The sequence below is a fragment of the Cuculus canorus genome, chromosome 22 (genome assembly GCF_017976375.1).
Source record: "Cuculus canorus isolate bCucCan1 chromosome 22, bCucCan1.pri, whole genome shotgun sequence".
Taxonomy (NCBI): Eukaryota; Metazoa; Chordata; class Aves; order Cuculiformes; family Cuculidae; genus Cuculus; species Cuculus canorus.
The window spans coordinates 3,275,085-3,294,285 of record NC_071422.1 but is presented as its reverse complement, the minus strand read 5'-3'; the positions used below and the strand labels follow the sequence as shown (position 1 = coordinate 3,294,285).

The 19,201-nt window shown below is 47.6% G+C and overlaps 1 protein-coding gene across 1 annotated transcript; it reads right to left on the bottom strand.

The window, feature by feature from the left end:
• Positions 1 to 2,203: 2,203 nt before the first annotated feature.
• On the bottom strand, positions 2,204 to 18,098 carry STX12 (syntaxin 12). Its single transcript, XM_054086246.1, has 9 exons — positions 17,881 to 18,098; positions 13,369 to 13,438; positions 11,421 to 11,520; positions 8,984 to 9,121; positions 8,058 to 8,101; positions 5,804 to 5,909; positions 5,336 to 5,408; positions 5,084 to 5,166; positions 2,204 to 3,648 (listed from the first exon to the last, which is right to left on the bottom strand). Exons 1-9 carry the CDS (start codon positions 17,978 to 17,980, stop codon positions 3,556 to 3,558), a joined length of 807 nt encoding a protein of 268 aa, XP_053942221.1. The 5' UTR covers positions 17,981 to 18,098; the 3' UTR covers positions 2,204 to 3,555.
• Between the last annotated feature and the right edge of the window lie 1,103 nt (positions 18,099 to 19,201).

Sequence of the window (19,201 nt, the reverse complement as noted above, 5' to 3'; positions counted from 1 at the left end):
AATCACCATGTTATTAACACACGGGGAGCATTTAAATCTCTCTTCGTGGCATGTTCAAACAGTAATTCACCAGCCTCCTTCCAAGTCCCAACGTCAAAAACATGTGGTGATTCCGTGGGCACATTCTTACTCCTTAACCATGCTAATAACAATTCTTCATAATAATAATTCTTCACTAATGTTCTTCATAATGAGCTCCTTTCCTTTTCAAAATATGCTTAAACATCTTTACTATTGCCTTTTCTTCTGTCGACATATTCGTCCCTATCTTACACTACTTAGTTTCTCAGCTGCTCACCCGAATCTCATGGAACAGGTGATTGTGGGCTCCAGGACTTTCTCCTTTTGTCTGCGCGGTCCAACCAGCAAGACGATCGTTCACCTGAGACGTCTCCGCCGTGCGCATCTCTCAGATCCCCAGATCAGCGCCTCTCTTGCTGCGTCACATGAATGTTGGGGTCACCATTTGAGGAGATTGATGATGTGGACTCCGATATCTTGGATCAAAGACCTTTTATTGCTCTTAGTGAGCTCCTTATATCCACAATGTTATGTTGCATCTAAAACTTGGCATCATTTGATTGGTTACAAACAACTGTTCACGTGTATAAGTTTATACTGCTATTGGTTAGTTGCTACTGTCCACGTGCCTGGGTCAAATGCTTACTTGGTTAATTAGCTTTGCATATTTTACATGCTTTTCCTCTAAGTTATCGTGATTTCTACTTTTCTAACTTACACCTCCCTCTCAGCTTCTGGGCATACAGCCATGCTTACTGTTGCTGTCAGTTGTTTCCTCTTACCGCACTGTTCATGGTCCTTCAAGGGCATCGTGGCCTTCGTTAATATAAAATGGTTCTACAAGTCGCAGCTCCCCGAAGGCTGCAGAGCTGTTCCTCATAATTCCTTTCACCCCTCAGCAGTGTAGGGAGCAAGCATGTCCCTTCCACAACTCTCACAGTGGGCGCCAAGCATTCCAGAGTGTTTCCAGCAGCATTTGGAGTGGTAGAAAACACGTCTGGAAGCCAGGAAATGCTACAGCAATAGAGACGGGAGCTTCTGATTGTGATTTTCATCAGTCATGAATGCCATTAAAAAACAGATCTGCAGCAGTTCCAGTGTAAAGTTCAGTGATGGAAAGAAAGAGGAGAAAGGAGTCAAGTAATTACAGCAATCCAGAGCCTAGCAAGCTGTACCAGTGTTCCCAATTCCAGCCTTTGGAGGACTAAAACAGGCTGCAGTAAGGATGGATCCTTCAGCACAGGAAGGACATGGAGCTTTGGAGTGGCTCCAGAGGAGGCCATGGAGATGATCCAAGGGTTGGAGCACTTCCTGTACGAGGACAGGCTGAGAGAGTTGAGGTTGTTCAGTCTGGAGAACAGAAGGCTGTGGGGAGACCTTAGAGCAGCTTCCAGTGCTGAAAGGGGCTCCAGGAAACTGGAGCTGTCCTATTGTGACCAGACAAGGAATAATGGATTTAAACTAGGGGAGAGGAGATTTAGACTGGATCTAAGGAAAAAAAATTTTTACACTGAAGGTAGAAAGGCACAAGCACCAGCTGCACCGGGGAGGCAGTGGGTGCCTCACCCCTGGAAACATTCAAAGCCAGGTTGGATGGGGCTTTGGGCAACCTGATCAAGTTGAAGCTGTCCCTGCTCACTGCAAGAGGGCTGGGCAAGGGAACTTTTAAAGGTCCCTTCCAACCCAAAGCATTCTATGACCCAACAGGTAATGCTCCCAGGCTCCCTTTTAATCATGGTGAGTAGCTAAACGCTTTCATTTCCCTACAGAGGTGACATCCAAACATCTGTCCCCCTGCAGCAGACAGCGCACAAGGCAGCAAGCTCTACCATTCAGGGGTATTTCAAACAAGCAGAACAACACTCAGTTCCCCTGCTTTCAGGTCACATTTTACTCTACAGGCCCAGCAAAGTCTTCAAGTTCTGGCAACAGGCAAATACTCAAAGTTGACCCAACATCATTCCGGACAGCAGATTCCTTTTTCTACAATCAGCTATTGTACAGGGCACTTTTGCCTACAATCATGTGAAAGTAATTCAGTATTTTCGACCAATTTCATCCTTAAGAATCAGGAACCAAGGAACTAAAGCTGGAGGGAACACTGCTGTTGCTTCTCCCCTGCTTCCAGACGGAACTGCAAGCATACCCATTGTCTAAACTGCAAGAGAAAGAAGCTCTGACATAGTTTCTGAAGTGTTTATTGATGGGTATTAGATGGAATGATGGCGCGGTAGTGCAAACCACTGTGTAATTGGGAGAACAGACTCCCTTCCCAGCTTTTCACATTTACTTTATTATACAGGAGACATGGAATAAGGATTAAATACAAAATGGGTCAGTATGCTGCATGTACCCCACTCCGTTGGGTTTCGACAGACTCCTGCTCCTGCAGTGCGTGTCAGTTCAGAGCTACATCAAAGCGGGGATTGGCTGCTACGCTCTTGTCCAGCTCTACCAGCTAACAGTCGGAACCAGCGATCTCTTTCACTTGCATGCACATCCTCAGTCTGACCAACCTAGCACTCCTCTCAGCCAGTTTGTGCACTTTGTTTCACAAAGAATGGAAAATATCAGATGTTCACAAAGCCACACACATTATTTACTAGTATACTACAAGTGGGCTTCAAGAGTACTTCTTCAGAAGTAAGATAGAAGCTAATACTCATCTATCTCGCTAGCTTGTAAACTCAAGTGCCTACTTCCTCAACTTTTTGTGATTTTTCTCCCTGGAAACTTCTGAAAACAATAGGAGCAAGCAGCTGAACTTTGTATTTCTAGAGCTTGAGAGTCAGCATTGGAAGATATCCATTTGTCCAATAACAAACCACCAGCTAGTTTCTCTAAGGAAGTGGCGCTGTTAGATTGTAAGTCAAGAACATCCTGTCCTCAAAGGATGTATTTTGGAAAAACACAACCCCAACCACGCTCAGAAAATTAAACAAGCTACAAATCTCAAGGCTAAACTGAGCAGCACACAGTGGTTCCAGCTATCGCCCATGCACGCTACTTCTTGCCTTTCAAACCTGTAACATCTTTCTCTTCAAGAGAATCTGGAACCACAGCCACTTGGAGACCAACAAAACCATGGGGCAGTTACTGGAGACTTTAGAAAGTGCTGGGTTAAGGTAATGCGAGTCGGTGTTGTGCCCTCTTTGAATGTCATTCTTATTCCAGTCCAACAAAGTTACCTATACACAAGGAACGGTAAAGTTGTGCCACTTGTCAAAAACAAGACATCTCCAATTCACACTTCAGCATAGTTGGGACAGGGAATGATACATTACAGAAAGGAAAATGACAAGATTTTAGTTACATAAAACAATATAATTTGTATATAAACTGATAAATACTGTCTCCATGGTTCACTAATTCCAAATACTAGTTATCTGCACATTAGTTGCTAATATCTATTACTAGAAGTAGTTCCAGCTTGTGCTCTCTCAGGTGGTCATTTCATTTCCAAGACCAGTCAGCCTGTTCGCTCTGAGGGGAAAAAAAAATCTCAGCAATGAGACTACGATCCACGCGAAGATTTCATTTTTCTGTCCACCAGACAATGAGTCCTATGATTACAGAAGCCACAGCAAGACCAAGGATCAGGATACAGATCTTCTTTCGGGATTTCCTCTAATAAAAGAAGGAAAAAAGAAAGCCATTAACACCAGGAACAGATGACAAGAGGAAAAAGTCTACCAGTTAATGTTAACTTTGGTGAGCCAGAGCACCCACAATACCACACTTATCCTAGAGAAGTAAAAAGAGTAGTCTGAATGCTTTGATGTGTTCCTCAAACTGCGTGATCCTACAGGTAAGAGTTTTCAGTTTTAGGAGCACAGTGGTCCAAGAGATGCAGTTAACTCAAAATGTGACAAATTTTGCAAGCTTTACTTCACACTGGCTACAAAAAGAAAACTTGGCAACAGCCACCATATGCTTTTCATCCTAACGGACACCACCATGGCTCCAAAGGAAAGCCAAACATCTCTAGGTATTTAGGTTTTGTAGGCAAGACTAATAAAACTGCTAGGCAGTTCCCCCATACGCGTCTCCCCTTGGCCACTTGGGCTTGGTGTGGAAATAGTATTGCATTTCCAGTGTAAATGATTTAATATACAGTTACTGTATTTGGATTTTCCAGCTTTGATCACTTTATTCCTCACGGCGAACTCCAGTCTGTCCATATACAACAAATATTTTAATTTGGCATCTAAGGCTTTGAGGATAGTAATACACAAATACTCCCTTCTCCATCCAGAAAGACACATTCAATACATGTCCAATAGCTCCCAAACTCGTGTTTATAGCCCACCTCAAAACTTTGTAAAGCAAGCCATGGAGAGAGAACACCACTAAATGCTGCCAGGTAGTAAAAGCTACTTTCCCTGCCTTGCACTAAACAGCACTGCAGTTTTATTGCCTTCTAGGACCTCCCCACTCAGCAGCTTGGAAGAGTCCACCTTTATTATCTTGTGTGGAAACATGAGATTGAAGCTGAACCCTTATTCCTTCACAGAACCTGAACCTACAGGGGCAGTAACGATGGAAGGGACCTACAGAAAACATGGACTATTGTACACAAAAGATATTTCAGCTGCAGTGAGACCCACCGCAAGAGATTCAATGGGACAGGAACTTAGCAGTTAGAAAGAAGTGCACTGCAAACCCCGGCCACCAGAAGTTTTAAGTGTTGAAGGATTTTTGTACATCAGGGTCTTGGCTGGTATGTTCATAAGACGGATACAGCATGAGAATTTGTTCTTGTTAATTGTTGTGCTAAGTCCTGCAAACAGCAAAGACAGCAAAACACCTAAACTGGCTTAGCACCCCTACATGAAGGAACAGACTGACCACACATCCTCTGAAGCAGAAAGGTGATTTCAATACTGTGTTTTTGACAAGTGCTTTATCTATTCCTTGCAAGCACGAGTTTGAGTAAGCGCCAACTTGCACAAGTTGTTTTTAACGTGTTTGGTGTGCTGCAGCCCTCGGTATGTGTCTCGTTATGCCTGTTCCATTATTGCCCAACGGTACGTTCACAACAATGCAAGAATCCAGAATTCACCTGGTAATAGGCAGCTCTCTGCAATTGCTCACTGGCTCTTTCCACATGGACTTCTGCGCTTTCCACGTTTGCCTCTATGCTATCTATGGAAAAATAAGAGAAGTAATTATAAAATATTTCAGAGTTTCAGTGTTAAAAAAACCCCCAATTGGAAATACAATACTTTTTATACAAAATACTGGAAAATTTAATCTACATAGGCAAAACATAATCAAGTGAAGAATAAACTTGCTGTTATCCAGACACACTTACCAATCATATCTCCTTGGTCATGAATCATCATGGCTAAATCCTTAAATATCTGATTGACATCCAAAATATCTGCCTGAAGACAACAATTTAACAAGTTATATTGAACACTGGTTACAGTTTTTCTAATCCTCATTCTTGGTACCCCTTTTGACCTTTGCTCAGGGGTCAGAGTAGATGCCATTATTCCCTGACTGAGGCGACTCGACGCTGCTCTACAGAACTTGGCGTTAACACAGGAGCCTAATATAACATGAGCTGCTCCTACCATCTCTGAAGGACCACCAGTCAACACTGAAAGAAAATACACCTAGAGTCCTTCACCATGAGCTGGGAGATTGATCTTGGCACCAATCCTCTCTACAAGGAATTCCACCTTCAGATCTCCTCAGCCCAGCCCATTAGTTACCACTGCTCGACTCCTTTGGCTTATCTCTCAATACTGTTAACTGTGCAGGTTCTACTCGTCACCTCTAATTGCCTGATTGCTGTTTCTCTTTCTTTAATGAGTTCAAGGTCCTGTTCAGTTATTGCCACATCTTCTTCCTGAGACTGCATTTGGTTCCAATCTTCACCACTGCAAAGACATGGAAAAAAAGTATGACTTTCTTCCGGTACTTCCACTCTCCATTTTCAGCAAAGCACCAGGGAGTTCAAGTTGAAGTTTCCTACAGAAAAAACCCAGGCCCCTGGCCCTGCGATCGCACACAGACAGGACTGATCTGTGACAACAACTGGGAAAAAGGGAAGGAAATGGAAAGCAGTTACATGCGCAGAATACTCTGTTCTAGGACGTGACAGCTATCTATGCCATTAAAGAAGAGACCTCCTCAGTTCAGATCAGCTTTATTGTTTCTAAACACCTGTGTCTTCCTTTCCCTTCACCATCCCCCAAAAGGGAGAAATCAGTGCTTTGACAAGAGAGGAGCCCACAAGCACAACATTACCAGAACAAAAGAACATCTGACAAGTTGTTCTGGATTGAAAGATTCTCACTTGCTATCTGGCATTTGGAGATAAAAATAAAGTGGTTTAGGATTTTAATTCATCAGTCTAGCAAGAACTTCAAATTAAATCAAACACTAAAAGATAGATTAAAAACCAAATAACTCTGCACCTCAGTCTACCTCTCTTCTGCTGAGCGGGTGCTTCATATCTGCTGCCTGAGTCACAGCAGTGACAGTGAGGGCAGTACCTGGGACACAAGGCCACCTTTATGTTTAGCATAGAAAGGTCTTCAAGGGCAGCATCTCTCTCTACTCAACAAAGAGAAATGTGCTGTAAAGCACCGTAATGTTCCAGTGTTAGGAACACAACACTAAATAGTGAGTTTTAAAATCTTAAAGTGCCAAAAGAAAGGAAGATAAACTACAGGACTGGTTGAGAGCTGACCATTAGCAGCAATCCAGCTCCAGGAGGACAGCAGGGTTTTCAGGTATTTAAGGCAAAAGTTTCTGACATGTAGCACACAGGAACAACTTTGGATGCAGAATAGCTGCTATGTGCGCCACTACCTCTCACTGATTTAAGAGCCTCTGCATGAACAGGTATCCTCTGGTTCCCCTGCAAGGCCTTCAAACCCATCACAGCATCTGTAACCGAGGGGATTTCACTTGGTCTGTGAGAGCTCAGGGCTGACGAAGGGGATGCACACCATCAGCTGATCAGATGAATGCAGTTTGCAGAGGAGGGATGTAGAGATGAGAGATGTAAGTTAGGTGTCTTGATTTAGAAACTGAAAGGATTTCTACACTTACGGCCAATAGATTTCATCCCAGTTTTCTCAAACATACACACACAGAGACTGACATGGTTCCCACAGATACTTCTGGGGTGTCCTGAGCTCTCTTTACCACACTGTAGAGTTGCTACAACACTTTACAAACCTACCTACCTTGCAGGCACACCGTTACTGCAGAACCAATACCACTGTCTGGCAGGCCACAGTAACGTTGTTTTATAGAGTCAGAGAATCAAGTAATGGGTTGGGTTGGAAGGGACCTTAAAGCTCATCCAGTCCCACCTCCCTTCCATGGGCAGGGACACCTCCCACTGGATCTGGTTGCTCCAAGCCCCATCCAACCTGGCCTTGAACAGCTCCAGGGATGGGGCAACCACCACTGCTCTGGGCAACCTGGGCCAGGGCCTCCCCACTCTCACAGCAAAACATTTCATCCTGTTATCTAACCTAAATCTCCCCACTTTCAGCTTAAAATCAACCCCCTTCATCCTATGCACATTCTAGCATTAGTTTACCAGTGCATAACGTTCAGGATTCCCAAATCCAAGGCATCCTCAACCATTCCTCTATAGTAGCTCCAACTGGGCTGCAAGATAACACCCAAACCCATGAAATACACACACAGCTCTTTGTGGAAAGAGTCACAGTGAGGGAAATCCTGCCTGATCATCTTGTGCTCACCGCTCAGAAAACCAGGAGATTCAACTGCCACATGCTGGGGACACTACTGTTCCCCTCCAGGCAGTAATCACCCAACTTCCATCTCAGGAGGATAAAACACAATCATATGCAGTTAATTTTTTTCATTGCACTTTCCAAGTACTGTAATAATTGCATCTCAGATCTTTTTGCTTTGCATTCAGCTATCAGACCCTGGCTCAAGTTACAGTAACATCTTATTATATATATACAACATACGATAACCCCAAAACCTTTAGTTATACATAGTTTGAACTATACATAAAGAGGACAAGAAGCTGTTACCTATCAAATGAAACAAGCTGTTCTTCTCTGAACCGCTCATCAGCCTGGAAGATAGAAATGAGTTTAGTCTGGCAGATCTCGCAAAATTAACAGGAATCTTGAAGACAAAGGTGTACGTTGTCCAGAATGCCACTGTGAATTCAACTCTCAGGTTTAATATAGGTTAATTCAGACTGGATTTAGATTCATCTTTTAGATTTCATTTTTAGATTCAGATTGTCTCTGCAAATCAGAGGCAACCAAGAGATCGAGAGCAGCCAGGCCCTTCACATAAGTCAGCTGGCATTGTCACTTCCTTCCTGAACAAGTAGCAAAAAAAAAGCTGGAGCATAATCCCAGCGACAGATGAGTTCCCTTCCAGAAGTCAAGAACGTATACTTAACACAAAGCCCCAAGTCATGGGGAGAAAAATGCTTTCATTGGCCTTTTTATTATGAATTCTTAGTAGTCACAGGGGCTTCTCAAAACATAACAGGGAGAAGGTTCGAATGCACATTGGAGATGTTAGCAGGACAGAGGCTATAAGAAAATAAAAAAATATCCTGTGAGATTTAAGACGTAATTTAAGGTGTGGTGAGCTTCCAACTGACCACTCAAATTTTATAGCCTAGGGCTGATGTCAAGCAAAAAGCAGTCTGCAATGCTTTGCTATTAACTCTATTTTAACTCCCCATCTCATCCTCCACAACATTTCCAACCTGCAAGGAGTCTTTCCATCCTATATTAACATTGACAAGGAGTGCACCGAAATGAGTGCCTAGCACTTAGAACCTCTGGAATGACACAACTCACGCACCGAGGTTCATCTGCGCTCACTAGTGGGTGAGTAGCTAGCTATGAAGTTGGTAGGCTATGAAGCTGGAAGTGCAAGATCTCTCAAAGCTTGCAGTTCCCTATATCAACACAAAATCCCTAGGAATACTTACAGAGATACGGGAGCCAGCTCTCGCCCTTGCTACAGTCTCTTTTTCCTTCTCTGACACTCGCCTCTGTACCGCCTGGAAGTTATTTAAGGCCGTGGAGAAGTCATTCATTAAACGTTCTTTCTGAAGCCTCTGTTGGCGCTAAAGAATTGAAACAAGAACAAGTGTTCAGATATTCCCATTCATGATAATGCAACTGTCAGACTCTCCAAAAACCCATCATCATCACAACAACAATACTGAATGCTGGCACTCAAGTGATCTTTCGGCTCCAGCATTCTGGGGCACTGGAGAGAACAAAAAGCCCACCGTATTTTGATTTGCTTACCAAAGGCTCTGCGCCTTGCCTGCTGCAGGATGGTTCTGTGCAATACGGGTCTCTGATTTCGATCCTGTTTAAGTCTGAAGTAGAGAGGTCTTCTACACCATTACTTTTATTCAAATCACCTTCCAGTCACCTACCACATATAATGTCATACCTTTCGGATACCTACAATGCCTCTACCCTCCATTCCTCTACATCGTCACCCTGGTAGTACTTAACTTTCTCTTGGCCTGACAAGATGTCTTTAACTTTCTTACAGGGAAGCTCCACATTTCCAGAACCAATGACAACACCCATTGCACCAGTTCATAAGCTGCCTGTTTCAGCCATGCCACACTATGAGACTGCTATTATTTGATCAGGAAATATCCTTAGTTCTGATAACCATTTCAGTTTATCTTTTCTCCAAATACACTAGTTGCAATATTCCTTTTCATCTTTATATTACAGAAACAACTTATTTAGTCTCCACGGAATCAAGTGCTATGACATCCCAGGTATTTGAAACAAGAAGTTGTGAAAAAGCTTGTCTCAAGGACATGTGATACAATGGTCAGTTCTTGTTTTCTGCTAGAGATTCCCAACAGCTTTCTCAAACCGTAGGCTTTCCAGTACTACAATCCTTCAATGAATTTGTATCAATCCAACACCCGTTTCATGCAAATAAATGTTTTCAATTAATCTTTTCTACAATAAAGCCATTGCGCAGCCTCATATCACACTGCAACTTCCATTTGAGCTGCCTGGAAGCAACAATCCTTCTGCCAGAGGAGATCCTCAGGCTGCTGGTGCCAGCTCCTGCAGATTTGGACTGGGCTGCTCCAACAGGGTTCTCCAGGCTTCAGGAGTCACTGCCCCACTCAGTGAGATGCACATGACAGAGGGAGATTAACTGAACAATATTTACTGAACAAACGAGAAAAACATGGCCGCGCTTACAACTGGCAGATAAACCTTTAAATACGGAATTAGACTACGAGAACATCTGCTGACCCATATCCACAATCATCCCACAGCACATCAATGTTGTGGCAGTGATTTAAAGCACTCAAAACATCAACAGCAGAGGACTGCCCCTTCCCTTCATAGAATGATAGAATGGTTTGGTTGGAGGGGACCTCAAAGCCCATACAGTTCCACCACCTGCCACGGGCAGCGATACCTCCCACTGGATCAGGGGCTCCAGGCCCCATCCAACTTGGTCTTGAACCCCTCCAGGGATGGGGCAGCCACTACTGCTCTGGGCAACCTGGGCCAGGGCCTCCCCACCCTCACTGAGAAGAATTTCTTCCTAATGTCTAATCTGAATCTTCCCCTCTCCAATTTAAAGCCATTCCCGCTTGTCCTATCCCTGCCCTGCCTGATCAAGAGCCCCTCCCCAGCTTTCCTGGAGCCCCTTTCAGCGCTGGAAGCTGCTCTAAGGTCTCCTCAGAGCCTTCTCTTCTCTCAGCCTGTCCTCACACGGGAGGCGCTCCAGCCCACAGATCATGTCCATGGCCTCCTCTGGACTCATTCCAACAGCTCCATATCCTTCTTATGTTAGGCATTCCAGAACTGGACACAGAACTCCAGGTCCCATAGGGAGGGGGAACTTGAAGGACTACTTGGGAACATAAAGTCATAATCATCGCGCCATTGTGTTTGGCTTTATTCAAATACGAGCAGGTAAGTCAGCTTTCCCCCAGCTGCTAATAAATCACAGGTGAGGGAAAGCTTTCCAGCATGATCCCGTTTCATACAGACACGTGCTTTGCTGGGACCTGTTATCCTCAAGAATCACATCACCAGGCACCACTCGAACACAATGATTTTTCAGAAATCAACTCAGAAACAGAATTCCATTCTTAGTTCTCCCCAAACATTTTAAGGCTTCTTATTCTCATCTGAGAAATTTTTGCACCTATTTGTCCCTGGGAAACATTGTTTTCTCGGTGCCATGTAAGCAGTCAGGATGTAGCCAGTTTAATGTGTTTCCCTACTTCGCCAATGTTCGTCATAATGAAAGGCTCCTGGCTCTTCAGCTGTGCTGGTTCCCGCTTTGCGAGGCTGCGCTCTCGGCTAATTTAATGAAACGAGGGATTTACAAACAGGTCCAGATAAACGCTGCACACCTACCTGCTCAGAAGCAGACAGAGGGAGTGGCAGAGACCCCAACTCCTTCAGGTATTCATTGGTCTCTTTGGCAAGGCGGTTTGCAGAGTGCTGTAGCTGTTGTCTGAAACAGAAGTCCAAAAGCAGTTACGCAAGCTTCTACCTAAAAAGCAGTCTCCAAACACTTCAGTTTCCAAAATAATGACCAGGCAGGAGTTCTGAGGTCACACATCTTTATGGTGGGTTTTTTTCACCCTAATGGAACAGAGATGTACTTCTAGGTTTTACCCTCAACTGGACTGAGGACTACACCTTTAAAAAAAAGACTCAGAGAAATTCTGTTCTCCCTGCTAACCAGGATAGTTCAGCAGGTTTTAAGATATTTTTTTTCTTTAATGGTATAAAAGAGAGAAAGTCAAGGGAGAGACAACTTCAGTCAGCAAACATAAGCACTCTTTTAGGGTTGAATTCCTTGTAGCAGCTCCCTTGACAACCACCAACTCCACTGGTTAAAGGTACATTTGATAACATACAGAGACTCAGAGGTATTAAATTCTTACTTTTTTTTGTGAAAATTAATGGTCAGAGAGAAGAAAGATCCAGCATCTACTTTAGGAAATGCTAGGCTTTCCCTTGAGCCCTTCTGCAATTCAAAGCTGTTGTTGCAGAAGATCTGGTGCAGCAGCACCCTCATCAGTATGACAATACAGAAAGATGTTAGTTACACTGAGCTTAATGAAAAGACATCATTTCATACATGAGAGATGCGGTTTACCAGAGAGAACGCTACTGCTCCACAGAGAGCAGAGCTACCAGTTTTATTTTGTGGCCATACACACAAGGACTAACAGTAGAAACCAGGAAGATGCAAAATATTCTATTTTTTTGGCATTCAATGGATTCCAGACGCTTAAGCGAAAGTCACCTATTCAGCCCAGCAGATGCACAAATCAAAGTATTTGGGCTGCATTATTGGATAAACTGACCAGATATATGTGGGCTGAATAAACCACCCATGCAGTTTTGTGTTAAATTTGTGTGACAGCTGGCAACTTGGAGTACAACCACTCTACCCTAAGGAGGAGGGACATTTCTACAAGGAAATTAACTGGAAAGACACTTGTTTGGTCACCAGTGATTAGTTCTTTAATCTACTGATTAAATCCAGACCAACTCAACTGAGCAACTCAGGCAAACAAACTCCTTTCTCTACTGTGCTCTGATCAAATCCTTCAAATGCAGCGTATGGAGACATCACCACAAGTGATGAAATTACCAAAATCAGCTGCTATAAAAAATGGGGATGTTGCACATTCAGATATCCACAGTACTGATAAAACTTACTTTCAAGTTTTCTTTACTGACTCCAGAAATTACTCTTCTCCTACCTTGTATTCATGCTGCACAAGTCTGTAAAAGCTGCACAGACACACAGACTCCCGGATCAGTCTCTCCAGGAGTCAGTTGGGACTCTGCCTGTTTAAAGGTCCCCTACTGGCATTTTATTCTTCTGAAATCACACATGGCATTTTGGCTGCCACGTAGGTTTGCTCATCCATCTTGTATCTAAATCCATCTGCACCACAGGCTCCTTTTTCATCAGTTATTGGTATTCCTTGCTGCTCTTCTTTATGCGGGAACAAATACCTAGTATGGCATTCACTTCTTCTAAACCCCAAGGGAGGTCGTTACGGCTGGTCCTCAGAGCACAGCCAGTGGCTGATGTACCGCTACCCTTTCTAGGGAAATCATGCCATTTCTAACCCCTCCTATCTAGCAGTTCTGAATACTTCTCCAGAGTCCTGCAGAAACACATCAATTCATCCAATAAACTGCTTAACACAGCTCGTCATCTTTGTAGGATAAATATATCGCATAAATCACCTCCCTGAAGCAAGTAACCCAGTTCCTCCCAGAACACAGACAGAAACAGAAGATAACCTGTACCAATGCTAGCTCATTTAATACTTACAAGTTCTCCTGAAGCTTGCTGGAATCCTGCTTGGTTCCCAGCTGGCTCATCAAATTCTTTATCTGAGCAGCTGAATATAAAGAGATCACAAGATGAGTTAGTGACACATGTTCTAGTCTATTTAATTCCTTAGTAACTGAATATATTCCTCTAGCTTTCCCCAAAGCATTTCTCTCCATTTGACTTAAGCTGATAAGACAACATTTACACTCTTCGCTTCAAACGCGAAGTGTATTTGAAACATCCCCATTTAGATGTAATCCAGCCTAAAAACCAAACTTTCAGGTCAGAAAGTGACAGTGAGGCAGACGTACCTTGAAGACAAGTCCATGGAGCTAAAAGTCTGTGTACTTTTTAGACCTGTGCAACCTTTTCAGACCAACTGACATCACTGTTTGTTCCTACCAGCCTTGCTCTTCCTGAGTTTTAGGCCATCACTGCTGCAGAATAACTTTACTAGGCTGTGTTACCACTTTTACATACTCTAAAGTTACTCTGTTAAAGAGCTGTGTTAAAAATAATGAATAAGGAAAAGCCAAGGCTTGCTTATCAGTTAAAAAAACACCCAATCTGATTTTTTCTCCTTGTGACAGCCCAAACCTTTTGTGATACTGGCACACGCTGTCCCAAGAGCAGCAAGCAGACAGCACGAGTGCACTTCACGGTCAGCTCCCATCAACTTGAAACCCTGCTGTAGGAAGCAGAGATAGTCTCGCCCTCTTCCCCCCCTTCTCTCCTATGTTCTTCCGCTGTTTTCCTTGTGTAGGCACCACACAATGGATCACACCAAACTGTTAACCTACCTGAAAGGCAAGTGCTAATTCTCTCCTCACTCCCTCTTCCTTAGAAGATGATTTTTTTTTGGCAGATCAGCCCCCTGATCCGCTTTATTCTGCAGCTGCATCATTTTTAGCATCACTGAAGATGACAGTGGCACAATATCTGATTGCTTCAAAACAATCACGAAATCAAATCCTACCCCATCAGGCCTCCAAAGAGGCCACACCAAGGAAGATCCACTTAATCCAGTTCTGCAGGCAGCCGAACTGCGCTGAAACACCCAATGAGTTTAACGAGAGCCACTTCCCATTCCGTCACAGCCCACTGGTGCAATTCCTGTTTCCAGTCTGGAGCAAGCCACTCCAGTTGATTAATTGTGTTGCTGAAGGAACATCAGACTCCTTACAAAGACCACTTCTTTTAAAGTGATGTCCAATGGCTTATAACAATGGCAGCTCAGCTAAGGCTGTAATCATATTTCATCATTAATTAGGCAAGGATTCTAGCTTTTGCATCCAGCGAGAGTATTCTCACTGAGAATTCTAGGCTGTTAGCTCATACGGCGAGGAGTTGTCTAGCAACTCGTTATACACAGACTGAACACGGCTTCTAGCAAGACTGCATGTATTCCACAGCTCTGTCAGCCACAGGGAGGCCAGGAAAGTTCAGTCTGGTTAAAGTGACAAATAGGACACAGACCTGACTCTGCCTGCAGACACCAAGGACTGTGCCAATGGCATTTGTGCTAGAACGGCAGGATAGTCTGTGACGTATTTCTTTTACAGACTCGTAGCATCATTAAGGTGGGAAAAGCCCTCTAAGCTCATCCAGTCCAACCATCAGACCAACCCCACCGTGCCCACTAAACCATGTCCCAAAGTGCCATATCTACACGTTTTTTGAATCCCTCCAGGGACAGAGACTTCCCCACTGCCCTGGGCAGCCTCTGCCAGGGCTTCACCACTCCTTCAATAAAGACATTTTTCCTACTATCCAATCCAAACCTGCCCTGATGCAACTTGAGACTGTTTGCTCTTGTCCCATCACTTGTTACTTGGGAGAAGAGACCAACACCTGCCTCGCTACAACCTCCTTTCGGGTTTTTCTGCACTGGGGGAGATCCTTGTGCAAGCCTCACTGCCACAGCAGGTGATGTGCCTGTTGTCCTGCTGTGAGCCAGGTTCAGCGGTTCCCTGGGCTCGGTTTATTCCAGCAACAGCAACCACAGAGCCTACACAAACTGAGAGCCGAGGTGCTGGAGCGCTCTGCAGGGATTCTCTGGATAGCGGGTATGGATATCGACAGAGAGAAACCCTCAGCTGCCAAACTCTTTCACTTTTAGGCTGTTAGGACTTCCTCACACCGCCTGGCTTACACTTAACATTACTTAAATCATCTAAACGTCTGCTTTGGATGCTTAGGTAATGCAACAGGCTTGCAAGCAACAGTTTGGCTGGCTCAGGTCTCCAGGTTTCTGTACATTTTATGTGAAATACAAACTCTAAAGAGTTTTCCCAAAGAAACAAATAACAGCCAACCATGTGCCCTGTTTGCTTGTTGTTTTCCTTACAGAGAATGAAAGGAGAAATGAGTTCAAGCCTAAGGCTCCAGTATCTCTTCTCCTCCTGGGTTTGAATGGAAAGCTTTTATAAAGTGTGCAATAAAGATAATTACTGTAGCATTAAGTCAGATGTTCCACGTCTTCCCACCCACCCTGATAAAAACTGTAAGACTATTTGTTTCATCTGTGATAGGCAGAGCACCGAGACAGGAGTGCTGCTGGTCATGCGACAGCGGAACCTCATCCCATGGGAAAGAGAAGCCGGACTCATCAGAAGGGGCTCATGGAGAGAGTTCCATGGAGGGGAGCGGCATCAAGAGAAGAAAAAAGGAAAAGCCCACACAACCTATATAATTTGGTGAACTTGGAGCAGTTCAACCAGCAGTGGTGCCTCCACCAAGAGGAAATGAGCCAAAGCAAAGTAGATTCAGCAACATTAATGGCTTTGTATGATGGAATTGGAGAAGTCGCCAGCTTTCAGAGGAACCAACTAGTTCAACTGATCTGGCCTCTATAAATTGCAGGGAATTTGGACGATCAGTGCCTTTTTTAGCGAAGGCAGTGTCTTTTGGAAGGGGTGGAATCACAGACTCTTTAGGAAGTGACTCAGTAAGCAGCGTTTCAGGGATTAGGACCAGGATTCAGGGACGAGCTCACAATACCGATCGTAGGGCTGAAGGTCTGAACCACAGCCCATTCCAAGTGCTTCCTGGCAGGCTGTCACCCAGCCCAATGAACCCTGAACCGCGACAACCCCACTCCTGAGCTCCCAGCCCTGCTCCCACAGCGGAGCCATGGGTGAGGGACAAGACACTGGCACCGCAGCAAGAGCAGCCTGGTGGCACCCACAGAGTGGGGACACTGGTGGGATGAGAACCCAAACACCAGTCCTCATCTGCACACACAGCCTGCTCACAGCCACCAGCTCTGCTCGCAGCCCCCAGCCCCGCTCGCAGCCCCCCCAGCCCCACTCTCAGCCCCCCCAGCCCCACTCCCCCTCTCTCTTCTCCCCTCACCCCCCAGCCCATCCCCCCCACTCTTTACCCCCAAGTCCCCCTCTCTCCAGCCCCACTCCGCTCTCTTCCCCTTCCCTCAACCCCTTCCTGCCCTCCCCAGCTCTTCTCCCCCCAACTCCTCTCCTCTCTCTCCCAGCCCATCTCTCCGCTCTCAGCCCCCCAAGTCCCTCTCTCCCCAACCCTTCTCCCCTCTTTCCCTACCCTCCCAGAGCCCTCTACCCCTGTCCCCACAACCTTTCTTCCTCCTATCCCCTGGCTCCTCTCCCCGTAGCTCTCAGCCCCCCAAGTCTCTCTCTCTTCCCTCTCTCCCCAACCCTTCTCCTTCCCCCAACCCCTCTCCCTTCTCCCCCAGCCCGCCCCCAGCTCTCAGCCCCTTTCCCCTCTCCCCCAGCTCTCAGCCCCTCTTCCCTTTCCCCTCAGCCCTCTCCCCTCTTTCCCAACCCTCCCAGAGCCTCCAGCCCCTCTCCCCGCAATTTCTCTTCCCCCTCTCCCCCAGCCCCCCTCTCCTCTCTCTCCCAGCCCCTGTCCCCCCACTCTCAGCCCCCCAAGTCCCTCTCTCCCCACCCCTTCTCCCCCAGCCCCTCTTCCCTCTTTCCCTACCCGCCCAGCCCCCCCAGCCCCTCTCCACAACCTCTCTTCCCCTATCCCCCCGCCCCCTTCCCTCTACCCCAGCCCCTCTCCCCCTCCCCTTCCCATCTCTCACTCCCTCTCCCCATCCCCCTCTCCCTCTCCCCTCACCCCCTCTCCCCAGTCCTTTTCCCCCTCTCCCTTCAGCCCCTCTCCCCACAACCTCTCTTCCCCTATCCCCCAGCCCCTCTTCCCTCTCCCCCAGCTCCCAGCCCCTCTCCCACTCTCCCCTCACGCCCTCTCCCCATCCCCTCTCTCACTCCCTCTCCCCTCTCCCCATCCCCTCATCCCCCTCTGCCCTTATCCCCTCTCCCCCTCCCCAGTCCCTTTCCCCCTCTCCCCTCTCCCCTCATTCCCTCTCCCCTCATTCCCTCTCCCCTCAGCCCCTCTCTCCCCTCTCCCCCACCCCCTCTCCCCTCTCCCCCAGTCCCTTTCCCCCTCTCCCACTCTCCCCTCTCCCCTCATTCCCTCTCCCCACAGCCCCTCTCTCCCCTCTCCCCCCTCCCGCAGCCCTCTCCCCGCTCTCACTGCACTGCGCCAGGCGCTGCACGTTGGCGCTGCAGGTCTGCACGATGCCGCCGAAGTCCCGCGGCGGGGCCGTGGCCCCGGGGTCCCGGGGGCCGTGCATGGCGGGGCGGGGAGGGGGCGCTCAGCGGCTGCAGCAGGACACGACCCCGGGCCCCGCTCCGCCCGCACCGCGCCCTGCGCCGCCTCCCGCACCGCGGCTGCGCGACCGCACCGGGGCGGGGCCGCGGGGGACCCCTGCAGGAGCCGCGGGGCGGTGCAGCCCTGGAGGAGGAGCTGCGGGGGGGGTGCAGGCACCGGGGCGGGGAGGGGCTGCGGGTGCACCCCTGGAGAAGTTGGTGCGCTGCGGGTGCATCCCTGAAGGAGCTGCGGGGCTGTGGGTGCAGCCCTGGAGGAGCTGCGGGGCTACGGGTGCACCCCTGGAGGGGATGCGGGGATGCGGGTGCACCTTTGGAGGAGAAGCGAGGCTGTGGGTGCACTCCTGGAGGAGCTGCGGAGCTGCGGGTGCACTCCTGGAGGAGCTGCGGAGCTGTGGGTGCACCCCTGGAGGAGAAGCGGGGCTGTGGGTGCACCCCTGGAGGAGAAGCGGGGCTGTGGGTGCACCCCTGGAGGAGAAGCGGGGCTGTGGGTGCACCCTTGGAGGAGCTGCGGGGCTGCCGGTACACCCCTGGAGGAGAAGCGGGGATGTGGGTGCATCCCTGGAGGGGATGCGGGGATGCGGGTGAACTCCTGGAGGAGCTGTGGGGCTGTGGGTGCACCCCTGGAGGAGAAGCGGGGCTGTGGGTGCACCCTTGGAGGAGCTGCGGGGCTGCCGGTACACCCCTGGAGGAGAAGCGGGGATGTGGGTGCAGCCCTGGAGGGGGTGCGGGGATGCGGGTGCACCTTTGGAGGAGAAGCGAGGCTGTGGGTGCACCCCTGGAGGAGCTGCGGGGATGCGGGTGCACCCCTGGAGGAGCTGTGGGTGCAGCCCTGGAGGAGCTGCGAGACTGTGAGTGCACTCCTGGAGGAGCTGCGGGGCTGTATGGGCACCGGGGTCATGGAAGACCTTGTATGGCTGTGCATGCACCATTTCTCATGCAGGTCCTTGCATGGCTGCATGCGCACCATGGCCCGTGGAGGAGCCCGCATGGCCATGCAGACACTGTGATTCATGGTTGAGCCCGCGGGGCTGCGCATGTGCCATGGTTTCTGGAGGAGATCTCCTGGCTGCACGTGAACCATGGGCCCTGGAGGAGCTTTCATGGCTGTGCATGCACTTTGGTTCCTGGAAGAGTTTGGTGTGGCTGTCCGTGCACTGTGGTCCGTGGAGGAGCCTGCAAGGCTG

What these genes read in the sequence shown, in the direction of transcription:
- STX12 (XM_054086246.1), bottom strand. Translation starts at nt 17,980, where the DNA reads ATGCACGGCCCCCGGGACCCCGGGGCCACGGCCCCGCCGCGGGACTTC. An exon ending in CTCTGTCTGCTTCTGAGCAG is followed by an intron (nt 9,122 to 11,420) that starts GTAGGTGTGCAG and finishes TCAATTCTTTAG; the next exon opens with CGCCAACAGAGGCTTCAGAA. An exon ending in CAGCTTGTTTCATTTGATAG is followed by an intron (nt 5,910 to 8,057) that starts GTAACAGCTTCT and finishes ATGTCTTTGCAG; the next exon opens with TGGTGAAGATTGGAACCAAA.